General features: G+C 43.4%; 1 protein-coding gene across 1 annotated transcript; it reads right to left on the minus strand.

Moving 5' to 3' along the window:
- Positions 1-559: 559 nt before the first annotated feature.
- LOC146679516 (uncharacterized) lies at positions 560-11,031 on the minus strand. The gene is made up of 3 exons (XM_085450267.1): positions 10,394-11,031; positions 810-995; positions 560-675 (listed from the first exon to the last, which is right to left on the minus strand). The coding sequence occupies exons 1-3, from the start codon at positions 10,478-10,480 to the stop codon at positions 646-648; spliced, it is 303 nt and encodes a 100-aa protein (XP_085306393.1). The 5' UTR covers positions 10,481-11,031; the 3' UTR covers positions 560-645.
- Between the last annotated feature and the right edge of the window lie 2,220 nt (positions 11,032-13,251).

Below are 13,251 nucleotides of genomic sequence, written 5' to 3' on the forward strand. Positions count from 1 at the left end.
AGGACCATTTCTGCAAGTGAAAAGTCGTCATTGGAGGAAAATCATTGTGTAGTTTGTGCGACTGAAGAATTGTCCCAACTACATGTGCTGCTGACCTTTGACCTTTCCTTTAGGTGCACAGAGGAGTCTGTGGGAACATCCAGAACTGAGGCATCTTGTGTACAAACGTGTTCAGACCAGATGTCAAATGATGTCAGATGTCATCCGTGAATGGATGCAACTGTGGATCGTTCCAATAAAATGAGGCAGTTTTGTAAGTACAAGCCCACTACAACCCATCATCAACATTTTAAATTACATTATACATCTTCACTGATATAAAGCACCACTATTTTAACCTGATTCACTTTTTCCACCCTAACAGTTCATTCCTCAAATCAAACAAGATATTTGACCCTAAAAAAATGCATCAACAAATAATTTTGTAATAAAATATTTATTCTTCAACTTTTACAAGTGAAATCAAACAAGTGTGTTTAAGAGTGAAACCAGAGTGGAAGCTGCTCATATAGAGTCCAACCCAGGCTAAAGTAAGCTGAGTAGAGCAGCACCATCAAAGTGTCGGCTCTCTGGACACGGTGCAAGATCGCCATCTGCAGGACAAAACTAGTTTTTCTCGCCCTCCTCGTCAACATCAAGATGATGTCATCGTACAGCAACTGATTCCCTGTCCGTCTGGAACAAAGCATTTACATTAAAAAAGACATTTACAGAAAATACAAACACCAACAACACATCTCATCATCACATGATATTTTATTATTTATTATATTATATATTTTTATTGTACCATCAACATCAACAAATACCAGCATATTTTCTTTGAGATTGAGTAGAGTGGACCTTTCCCTTGGTTCACTTCCTGCTCGCAGCATCAGCTGACCTCTGACTTCCTGGTTAAGGTCTCTCAGCGTTGACTGGAATATCAAATCGGACTCACACCATGTTCTTGTAATGTGGTCATGTCTGTCAGCTGTTTGAAGAGCATCTCTGGCCTAAACACAATAGGAAGAACAACAACACGGCAAAAAAACAACAACACATTTCCATATTAGATGAAGGGCACCGTAACTGGAAATGGTAACATTCATCTGATGCTGCTTTGGATTTATCTTCTGTTTTAGACCAACTTTGATCACTTCGAGCCATCTTAAGTCCGTTTGTTCTTCTCACTAACATCTCGTATGATTTCAGATCCCTGCTGTTCCCCAGCTGCCCTGTAGGTTTGTGCTTTGACCTCCAGAGGGCGACAAATCAGCACAGACAGAGAGCTCCATTCAAACTTTGCTGCCATCAGGAATAATTCTTCAAATATAATCATCAGTGTTTGAGCAGTTATGATATCAGGGACAATCTAGACATGTGTGACAATACTGAACATGTCACATGACACACCTCAAACATCATGTGATCCACTCTCAGTCTGCACTTTCATTCATGACTTCAACAGGTTGAAATGAGCTTTGAAGAAACATTCAGTGGAATAAATCTTTCATGGATTCATGTGAGCAGCAGATGAACTTTACAAAGAATCAGTGGATTTATCTTCTGTTTTAGATCAACTTTGATCACTTCGAGCCATCTTAAGTCCGTTTGTTCTTCTCACTCACTAACGTCTCGTATGATTTCAGATCCCTGCTGTTCCCCAGCTGCCCTGTAGGTGGCCTCAGTGTGTCTCACACCATTTACAGATGATTACAGGTCGTTTACAGTTCAAACAGGTCCAACATAAGAAATATGTAAAAAATATCCTGCTATAACAGTTTGGGTCAAAGTGCAGATGTTCCAGATGTTCTGAGTCTGTCTGTGTTTCATGTTAACATGTAGATGTTGGACCAAAGTGAAGCTTTTTGATGTGACAGCAGGAATGTGAAGTGTAACTCTGAGCTGTAGGAAATGAAACTAAACGCACTTTTTCTCCTTTATTTATAGGAAAGTGTAGGAGAGCAACAGATGAACAAGCGTTACTGTAACAGGAAACATCAGAGGATCTTTATGTTCATCATCATCACTGTTTCCTTGTTCTGTCACAAACACACAACACTTCCTGCTCTCTCTCTGATGGATCTGATTGGCTGTTTCATTCACAGGAGGTCAGGGCGTCACACAAACAGCTTTAACTGCACAACGACACACTTTAAATCATCTGCAGGCAAACCTGTGTGTTTGATTTATGAAGAAATAATAAAGACGTGTGTACAGCTGTCCATGAAGCAGCTTCTCACACAAACTCTGACACTTCAGCCACTTTAATTCCTGCAAAGCTGCGTAATAAAGAGCTGTGACTGCTATGAGCTGCTGATGATGACTGCATGAAGCTCTCAGCTGAAGCTTCTTTCATTTATTTTAATGTTAATGTCGCCTTTTTAAGTCTGTGTGAGGATTTTAATGACACACATTAAAGGAGCTTCTTTGATTAGAACCAAATTCATGTTGATTTTCAGCCTGAAATGATAAAAACTTTAATAATTCTGTTTATAATCATCAACCTGGAGACTAATGAAAAGTATAATAGTGAAAGAAAGCCTTTATTATTTGAGTAATGCCTGAATCTGCTCAGAGACGGAGACAACACAGAGGTGTTGATGACAGTTTGACATTAACTGAATTAAAAACAAAGTGCTCTTATTGTGAAAATCTGCCTCCTACTTCTTTAAATCATTTTTATGTATTTTTTAACCTCACAGTGAAACATTGAGGCATTAATCTGACACAGTTTGATCAGCAGCTGTGTTTTCACTGACGTTTCACTTTGATTTGTTCAGACTGAGCAGAGAGGATCGGTTCTCTGTGTGCGCACTGCTGAGAAACACAAGCTCATTTCTGCTGTTTCATGAAAAGTGTTATGGAGGAACAAGAAGTTCAGCCTCTAAACTCTCAGCGTGAGGACTGAGTGAAGAGTTTCAGAGCAGAGAGTTTTGGCTCACAGCTTTTAGCGTCTACAATACAACTGATTTCGGTTTTATGCTTCCTAAAACCCTTAAAATTCCTTGTCAACGTCTTTTAGTTTAACCAATCCTAAAGAAAATCAAGCATTTCAGAAGCATGTTTTTGTTTGTTAAGCCATTGACCCATGAATCACTGAAACATAAAAAAGGCACTCAAGTCAAGGGATGAACCAGTATTGTGTCTAGCTCGTACATAACAGACTTAGCAAAGAACCAATTTTAAACTGTATCTTTTAAACTGTGCTCTCAAACACATTTAATTTCTTACAAAATGCCAAAGACAACATAGTTTGACAGGCACAATAGCATCTCTGCAACAGCGTGATTCCCAAACAGCTGTCTGGGAGGCTGTAAAGAAATCATTGTTACAGAAGGGAAACGGAGAAAAGGCTGAACACTGCCAAATGGTTCAAGAAATGTCTTTCTTTGTAAGAAATTACATCTTTTTCAGTTCTTCTTTCAACTCTTGGTACCCCTACAGCTTCTCGTGTTCCTTCTTCCTGATGCAGCTGTCGTTCGGGACCACTACATCGATCACTACGGCCGTCTTCTTCTGTTTGTCTACCACAATTTTGTCCGTCTGTATCTGGAAGTCCCACAGGATCTTAGCTCGGTCATTCTCCACCACCCTTGGGGGCATCTCCCATTTTGACCTCGGGACTTCCAGGTTATACTCGGCACAGATGTTCCTGTACACTATGCCGGCCACTTGGTTATGGCGTTCCATGTATGCCTTGCCTGCTAGCATCTTGCACCCTGCTGTTATGTGCTGGATTGTCTCTGGGGCATCTTTACACAGCCTGCACCTGGGGTCTTGCCTGGTGTGATAGACCCCAGCCTCTATGGATCTTGTACTCAGAGCTTGTTCTTGTGCTGCCATGATTAGTGCCTCTGTGCTGTCTTTCAGTCCAGCTTTGTCCAGCCACTGGTAGGATTTCTGGATATCAGCCACCTCCTCTATCTGCCGGTGGTACATACCGTGCAGGGGCCTGTCCTTCCATGATGGTTCCTCGTCTCCCTCCTCTTTCTTGGGTTTCTGCTGCCTGAGGTATTCACTGAGCACTCGGTCAGTTGGGACCATCTTCCCAATGTATTCTTGGATGTTCCTTGTCTCATCCTGGACTGTGGTGCTGACACTCACCAGTCCCCGGCCCCCTTCCTTCCGCTTAGCGTACAGCCTCAGGGTGCTGGACTTGGGGTGAAACCCTCCATGCATGGTAAGGAGCTTTCTTGTCTTTATGTCAGTGGCTTCTATCTCCTCCTTTGGCCAGCCTATTACCCCAGCAGGGTACCTGATCACGGGCAGGGCGTAGGTGTTGATGGCCCGGATCTTGTTCTTACTGTTCAGCTGACTCCTCAGGACTTGCCTGACCCTCTGCAGGTACTTGGTGGATGCAGCTTTCCTGGCGGCCTCTTCATGGTTCCCATTCACCTGCGGGATCCCCAGGTACTTGTAACTGTCCTCTATGTCTTCAATGTTGCCTTCTGGTAGTTTGATCCAACTGCTCCATTCTGTAGTCTGCATCTGTAGCCAGTCTTGTCAAAGACCTCACTGAGAGGGTTCAGGCCTATGCAGAACAGCAGCGGCGACAGAGCATCTCCATATGGGTTGCATCCTACTCCCATATGCTCTTCCAGTATTGCTCCATCTCCAGCCTTGGTGGGGCTCTTCTCATAGTGTCCCCCTGCCACTGAGAATATACCTTGAACTGTAGATTACTCTTAGTTAATTCTCCTGCCTTCTATCTCTCTGGTATGGTCCCTTCAAGCGGCTGGCCAAGGCTTTGAGTCGTTGCTTGGCAGTTTCCAAGGCCTCAGGTATGGGCAGCTTGCTGTACTTCTTAGGCACCTTCTTCATCGCACCTTTCTGCAGCTCTGATAGTTGGCTAACATCCCTTCGTGCTCCCTTGGTCTTTCAATTCAATTCAATTCAATTTTATTTATATAGCGCCAAATCACAACAAAAGTCGCCTCAAGGGTTTAGCCTTAGTGTCCTTCTCCATGGGAGGCATTGCTACTTGAGATTGTTCATGTTGCAGCCAAGAACTTCACTGGTGACTGCTGCCATGATGTAAATCAGCTGGTTGGTTCCAGCGATGGTCACACTAGGGACTGTCCACTGCAGTAAAAACTCTGCATTATCACTCCGTTACCTGCTGCAAGCACTGCCACAGTCTGATTTTCTTTCATCACTACCTGAATTGTTTGACTAAAAGGAAAAAGAAATGGCAGATGTCCTTCTCTACAGGGGAGAACTGTTGGCAAACTGTTCACCACCCCCCAACCGCCCTGTCTGTCATCACTCCACTAGCATTGCTGTTTGTAATTATATTCACTCCACTTTTACACACCTATACATAATATCCTATAAGCCACAAATCAATTAGAACCCTGCTCTGTTTGGTAATGAACTGTGATAAAACAAATATCCCCTGCCTATGAAAAACCATAGGCTTCCCAAGGGAGTCATGAGTTCATAATGTTCATGTTCATAAACACTGAAAGCTGACATGGAGTAGGTCCCAGGCCCTGGGGCCTGTTCTTCGTACCGCGCTAAGTGAGTTAGCTGGATGAGATTGTTGACGATTTCGCGTGATCCTGGATCGTTCGGTTCCCCGAAGCCCATCCGGGACTTGCTGTCATAGCAACAGAGCCGTAAGCGTAAACCTGCTGGGGAGCAGGTTTACTTTATGTAAACAGGATTAGATCGCGGCCACGCAGGTATGTCCGCGTCATTCATACGAAAGCAACAGCGATATTCCACCACTGTTTCACCATAAATAAATAACATCAATGTAACTAAAGATAATGCAGCACTTGATCCTTTTATTGATTTCACACAGGTCATTTCCTAAAAAAGGGAAATGAACTATTAACATTCTATTACATGTATGTGATTATTACAGATGTAATTCATATTTCAGAGTAGTAATTGTAAATTACTTCGTGTAATCAAGATGAGAGACCACGGCTATAAAAGCGAAGGTGGATTTTGGGAAGTCTGTCGCAGCCATGTCCTGTCCGTATACGCGAGCAACCCATTGCGGAAGGTGCAAGATTGATAAGGAGAGTTTTCAGAATTCAGCGTATATTGCGGGACAGACAGGATCCTTTAGCTCAGCGCGACAGTGTGCTCATAGAGAGATATCGATTTTCCCGTGAGGGTATTATTTACTTAACCAACTTGTTGACGAGGGGGTGCAGGACCACCACCTGTCTTTTTTTTTGCTCTGCCCTTTTCTTGGTTGCTGTTATGAACAAACAAACAGAGTATTTCAGGGTCTCTTTCCAAGAGACGAAAAGCAATATAAGTGATAAATATTACCATTCTGTAGAATATTCTTATATTTCACTTTTACTTGTTCCCATGTTCTAGTGGGTCCTGTTGTGGCTCTAATGTGAAAGGGGATATAATATAACATAATATAATATAATGTAATATAATATTGGATAATATGGTGTGATATGATAAATCTACCCTACCGCCTACTGGTGTTGGCCAGAGGGGCCGATGGCGCGATATGGCAGCCTGGCTTCTGTCAGTCTGCCCCAGGGCAGCTGTGGCTACACCTGTAGCTGCCTCCACCAGTGTGTGAATGTGAGAGTGAATGAATAGTGACATTGTAAAGCGCTTTGGGTGCCTTGAACAGCGCTATATAAATCCACTCCATTATTATTGTTATTATTGAATTACTTACGAGTTTAATTTGTCAGCAACTTTCTGCCAGCCCTCTCTCCTTGCTTTTGCAGCCTTTGCAGTGTTCCCTTGCGTTTTAATTAAACTCTGAAACTCCTGAAATCCTTCACTCAAGAGTTCTTGCTCTGCTGCCGAAAAATACCGAGCGCGCTCCTTCGACATTTTCGCCGACCAATCAAAGGGTTGCCGATCAATGTTTCTACTATCGACGCGTAGCCCCTGTTGGGCCACCCAGTGATGTCACATTACTTCATCCAGCTGTACTAATCGTCAACAACAGGTGTGTTCGGGGAACCGGAATAGCGAGCTCAGAGTTAGCGCGATGATTTGGTCTTGGATGTTTCATTTGATCTTGGATGTAGTAAGCGACGTACGAAGCACAGGGCCCTGAACTCCATAAGCAAGAAAATGGATTGATGTATAAATACACACACACATATATACAAATATATTAGGGGTGCAACGACAAACAAAATTCACGGTTCGGTTCAGTTCGATACTTTGGTGTCACGGTTCGATATTTTTTCGATACAAAAAAAATGTTCATGCCTTTTTAATTTGTCAGTTATTAAAATTATAAATATATATTTTAACTCAAAAGTACAGTTTTTAAATTTAATGTTGCTGAAACAACAAAGTAATAAATAAATAAATCTGATGGAGAAATCACCCATCTTTGGAAAAGAGAGTTTATTACAGAGAAATGTCTCTTTCAAAATAAAAGCTATACTATACGCTTCTTCTGGGCTATATTCTCAGCAGCATATTAAACATATCAGGTCCCCATAAGGAGAATCCTGTGCTAACGGCTGTCTAAATGACCCGGGTAAAGTTTGTAGCATGGTGCTTGTTGTTTTGTCTGCTTCCACTTGTCTTTGCACCAGGATGATGTCGGAGTAAATGTGCAGTCATATTCGTTGTGTTCCCACTAGTGCTGTCAGCGTTAATCTGAAATGACGTTAACGCCACAACACGGCAAATCTCCGTTAACAAGCTACCGCGGATCACCCCGTGCGTGGGGCTGGACGGCCAACACGTTAACGAGCTAACTGCGCTAACACACTAGTTCCCACCCATGTAATTGAGCATTGCGTGGCACATCCAACATACTGTTTTACTTTAGTCCATGACTCGCTTACCTTCAGGGTCATACGTCACATGAAGACCAAAATAGTTCCAAACGCCAGATCTGAATGAGGGTGGGGGAGGTTCAGTTTGCCATGTTGCAACGAGCTTAGCTTCTGTCTCGCTAGCTTGCGCTGCGCTCAGTGGATCTGCACTCGACAGTGCAGCCTAGGCGGAGTAGTCGAACACAGATCCACTGAGCGCTCAACACAGACAGCATCGTCAGAAGGAAAGTTGATAAAATAAATTAAAAATTTTGTATTGTTCGATACATATGCGTACCGAACCGAAAGCACTGTATCGAACGGTTCAATATCGATACGAATATCGTTGCACCCCTAATATATATATATATATGTGTGTGTGTGTGTGTTTCATCATAATGAATAAATGGATAAATTTCCAAAATCCCGGAGCAATGCAAATTAGCCGGTGCGAGGTAAGGAGCTCTGTCATTGGTTAGACAGTCTTAGCTTTGCACCTATACCAAAGGCCATTCAGCCTCTGTGTTTACACTCTGCCTACACAGGAAAAGGATTTTTGATGTGAGGTTTTTATTGAGATTTTATTTCTTTTTTTTCTGATTTGAAGTATTTATTAATGGAATAATAATTTATTTTCAAATACTGATTTATAAATTTTTTTATTTTCAATTAAATTACTAGATAATAAATTACTTTTGTAATGAATAAATAAAATAACTTAAAAATGAATTTGTAAATTAATATTTTATCGCACAATTCATTGTTTAAGCAAAGAACTCTTTATTTCGATGCGCTGGATCTTCTTGTCATGGTCCTGGGTCGGTGACCCAGCGCTTTTAGTTATCATTTTCTAGTTTATGATGATGATGATTATTATTGTTTGAGTTCTGTGTGTTATATTTGGTCTGCCTTTGAGTCTGTCTCTGTCTATGGTGTCACCCCATCTGTTTGTGAATCTGTCTGGTTAGTTCAATGTCTTGTCTGGTTCCATGTATCTGAGTTTCCTGTTTTATTGTGAAGGTCCGCGTCGTATGTGAGTGTGATCAGTTTACGTTTCCCCTGTCCCGTCAGCCCAGATTCCTCCCAGCTGTGTTGCCCTCCTGTCTCTCATCCCCTGATTACTGGTGTGTGTATTTAAGCCCTGTGTGTTCTCCTGCCTGTTGCCGGTTCGTCTGTGTTCCTCCGTGTCAGTCTGTGTAATTCTGTGTCAGTATGTTACCCTGTGTTCCACGGAGTCCTGTTCCTCGTCTGCGTCTCTCATCATCCGTTGTCATATGCTCCCAGGTCTGTTATTTTAGTTCTCCCAGTTTAGGTGTCTTTAGTTGTTTGTTATGCCCCACTGTTTGTTTGCCACTACACCTCTGTAAATAAAACCACCGGTATCTCATCCACTGCCTGCATCTTGGGTCCTCCTTCTATATCCACACGGCTCGCCTCGGCAGCCGTGACACTTCTGGTCCTCTGCACATAAGTGGATTCCATTTAGACTTTATATAGACAACAACTCAAAGTGCTTTACAACAAGTCACATTCACCCATACGATCATCTAGTGCTGTACTTTAAACACTTTAAACACAAACACGGATACTGTGGGGAGAGGCCACAGAGGCACAGGGAGAAAACTCACACAGAAATCCAACAAGCAGATTAAAGATGAACCTTCTCGATGTAACACTACCATCCTGCAAGATGACCTGGTCCTGGGCCATCTTAATAAGCATGCTGTGCACAGTAGTTTCATATTCCTGCCAGAACAAACACCAGACAGTTTGTACACAAGGCTCAGATTCTCGCTTTGCCAGATACAGACAATAGTTTAAGATCCTAATGTCTCTGCACAGCTCTGTATGTACTGAAATATCCAACCTCAGATATTTCCTGCTCACTCTCTGCACCGCCTTAGACAACAAGTAGTTCATGCTATACATAGCATTGACTTTTCATTCCAGCCATGTGCACTCATCAGGGCATCAGTGCTGCCGTAGTAACCACACTAACACTTCCTTGCACCTGTTGAAATGGCCTCAGTCTGATCGTGCCCTGAACAAACTCACCTTTAACATCCCACACACGGACTAAATATGTGCGTGTCAATAACACGTGACAGGAGAACATGCTGGTTGTCTGTCATGGGGCTGAATTAGAAACAGAGCAGGAACTACAGTTTGTCAGATTAAGACTGATCAGGTCCAACATCCGCTCCCAGCACTGATTTACACGTTTGGTGTCACATTGAAGGAAACGCCTACTGGCACAACCTGCATGTGTTAAACTGCTCCTGCGTGTAAACAGCGTGTCACTTACGGCTTTTTGCATCACAAGGACGCGCACTGGCGTCTCAGGGTGACTCAGATGTTTGCTGAATGAGGTGTAGACCGGACTAGGCGGGACTCATTTCACCAAAACACGAGCTTTTCCACCCACCAGTGTTTATCTGTGTGCTTATTTTAAAGAATTATTCCATCGTTATCAAATACGAAGCATTACACGCACGTCGAGCCGTTTCTGCTGAGTCAGACACCAGTGCTCCCGTGTGCTGATTCTCGGGTCCATCTTAAACTGGTGTGTTTGCGAATGAACTTCGGTAAAACGTTACAACGTTACCGGGCGCGCAGAGGGTCTCGGAGGCGTGTCGTACCTGTCGGGTGGTCGCGGGCTCCTCGTTCCCGGTGGGTGAAGGTGTTTCTCCTTCAAGCGATGCTGGGGTGACCGGAGAAGAAGCCATGTCCCCCCGACATCACCTCTCACTAAGCGCCGCTCCTACTGTGACTTTCCTCGGTGTCCTCCAGCGTGCAATACGCTGCCTGGCGCAGTTTGCACGGACGGTGGACCGGTTGCGTCGCTCGTTTCCTGCGCGATCAAATTGAGTCTTCGGCTGCACAGTGCAGCCACTGTCCCTCCTCCGGCCGGCGGACTAGTCCAGGCGAGGCGGATGACGTTGTCCCGGGTCTCGCTCGCTCTCGCACATGCAGGACTTGGCCCAGTCTGTCTTCTTCTGCCTCACTCTGCGCTCTGCTTTTCACTTCATGTCTTTTTGTTTTGTAAGGTGGCTAACACGATCACTCCTCTTCTGCCTGCAGGACTCTGTGACTGCTCTGTGCTGTGGCAGCACACTCCAGCCTGATAGTTCATTTTACAGCTTTTGGCACTGCGACGCTCTCCTCGGCTCGACAGACACAATCTCACCATGTCGGCACAATATACTGAGTGCAATCCATAACATGATTTTATCTCACTGTAACTTTTAAATCGACCAAATGTTGCGTAAATGACGTGTCACGTGACTTGAGCACATGCACACCCCCTGTCCTCACAGCAGACATTCATCTTCGCCCCCCCCCCCCCCCGTGTTTTGAGATCATTGCTGCAACAAAAAGTTGCCACAGATATTTCTACATGAAACGTACTGAATCAGTTGGCACATATTTAATATATATTAAATATAATATAATGTTGTTTTGTTGAGTGGCTGAAATAAAGCTGAATCACATCACAGGAACGACACAGCCCTGTTCCTCCAGGCTGTTAACCTGTGAATCAGCAAACATGTATGATTTATTGTCATTCATTTGCTGAACAAACTTTCCTCTGAACTTTGACCCTGAAAATTCAATTCAATTTTATTTATATAGCGCCAAATCACAACAAAAGTCGCCTCAAGGCGCTTCATAGATACAGAGAAAAACCCAACAATCATATGACCCCCTATGAGCAGCTCCCTAACCATGGATTGGAGAAGAATGTGAGATGGTAACAATGAGAGCTCAGGAGATGGCAAATACACTAGAAGAGCCACCTTTATATCACGCTGAGCTGAGGGTTTGTCAAGCCCAGCTCAGATTTTCAGGAGAAAGGTGATCTGAACCAAAAGCAGGAGGAGGTCATCACTGCTGGACCGAAGGCTAAGAAGGAAGAGCTTCTGCTGTTTGCAGTGTATACTGCTGTGGATGCTGTATCGTGTGACATGCACAAGATGTTTTATTCAGACTGAACTCTTTCTTTGTAGTGTTCACCTGGAGAAGATCGGAGGGGCTGGCTAAAATGATGAAAACTCGAAGCAGATTAGAACACCGCTTTGAAAACTTGTACGTGATGCTGTGGGGTTGATTCAGTGACCTTGTGGGGCCATAACAGAGAAATGACAGCAGTGTAGTGGATCAAATAAAGAGTGATGATGTTATATTTGTGACTGTAGCAGGACAAAGGCTCAAAAGGTTGCAGGCGTTGTTAATTGAGCAGAAGATGGACGGCATCAAGCCCTCTCCTCGACAGCTACAGGATCACAGTCTGCAGGTTCAGTTATGCAACGTTTTAGCATCGATGCGTGAAGTTAAGAGCAGACAGGGAGGTTATTTTTGCACTGGGCTGGAATGACTCAGTTTACCTGTCAAAGGCTATCACGGCTGGGAGAAAACCCTCAGCATTAGTAAAGAAGGACCACGGTGGCCTCTGGGTAGAAACACTGCAGAGTTCATGTGGATACGCTGCTGCATTAGGTCAGATAGAAATATCATAAAGCATCATTAAGTAAAAACGTTTATTAAGAACAAATGTTTAAATATTGTTAACGTGTTTCCCAGAAACATCTGTAGAGACAAAGAGCTTTCTGTTGTTGCTTCGAGGAAACAAGCTCTTCTTTTTAGTTTTGTCCTGGTATTTATTCCAGGACGGACTCATCCACTGAGCAGTGTTTGGGTTTCTTCGTTTTCCTCGTTCTGGATGCAAACTATTACAACTTGGGCTTTATTTCAGTGACAATGGCCTTAAGCTGCAATACAACAGGAAGTTACTCATATATAGTAATTTCCCAGACCATATTAAAAATCCATTAACAGGAAATACAAATGATGGGACAATGCCACAGCATGGACATTAGAACAGTTGGGAAAATTTACCTGGAAAAAGGTGAAAATGAGGCTTCATTGAACTGGAATTACAAAGACCAGGAATGTGAGCTCCACCAGCCACAACTGAGGGTTTTTACACGTCATATCCTCAAAGTAGAACTACAGTGATCAAAAGAATCGACTTTAATGTTATTCTTTCTTTATTTATGTCAGATTTAACCCCCCAAAAAGCTTTAATCTTTAACTAGTCTTTGGACGTAGCTACAGCACGGTCAGGTTGACAGTTTATGGGTAACATGTGGCCACCAGGCACTGTGACACACTTCCATGTTATATTACCTTGGCGTCCCGTAGGAATACAGGAGAATCATGTGAGGAATCTAAGAGTTGTTTCTTAATTCAATTCAGTTTTATTTACACAGCACCAAATCACAACAGCAGTCGTCTCAAGGTGCTTTATACTGTAAGGTAGCTCGTACAATAATACATACAGAGAAAAACCCAACAATCATATGACCCCCTATGAGCAGCACTTTGGCGACAGTGGGAAGAAAAAACTCCCTTTTAACAGGAAGAAACCTCCAGCAGAACCAGGCTCAGGGAGGGGCGGGGCCATCTGCTGTGATTGGTTGGGGTGAGAGAAGGAAGA

Source organism: Copadichromis virginalis, unplaced genomic scaffold, assembly GCF_057382275.1.
Source record: "Copadichromis virginalis isolate Kocher_CV1m ecotype Utaka unplaced genomic scaffold, C_Virginalis_male_GT1.1 unmapped_scaffold_1, whole genome shotgun sequence".
Classification (NCBI taxonomy): domain Eukaryota; kingdom Metazoa; phylum Chordata; class Actinopteri; order Cichliformes; family Cichlidae; genus Copadichromis; species Copadichromis virginalis.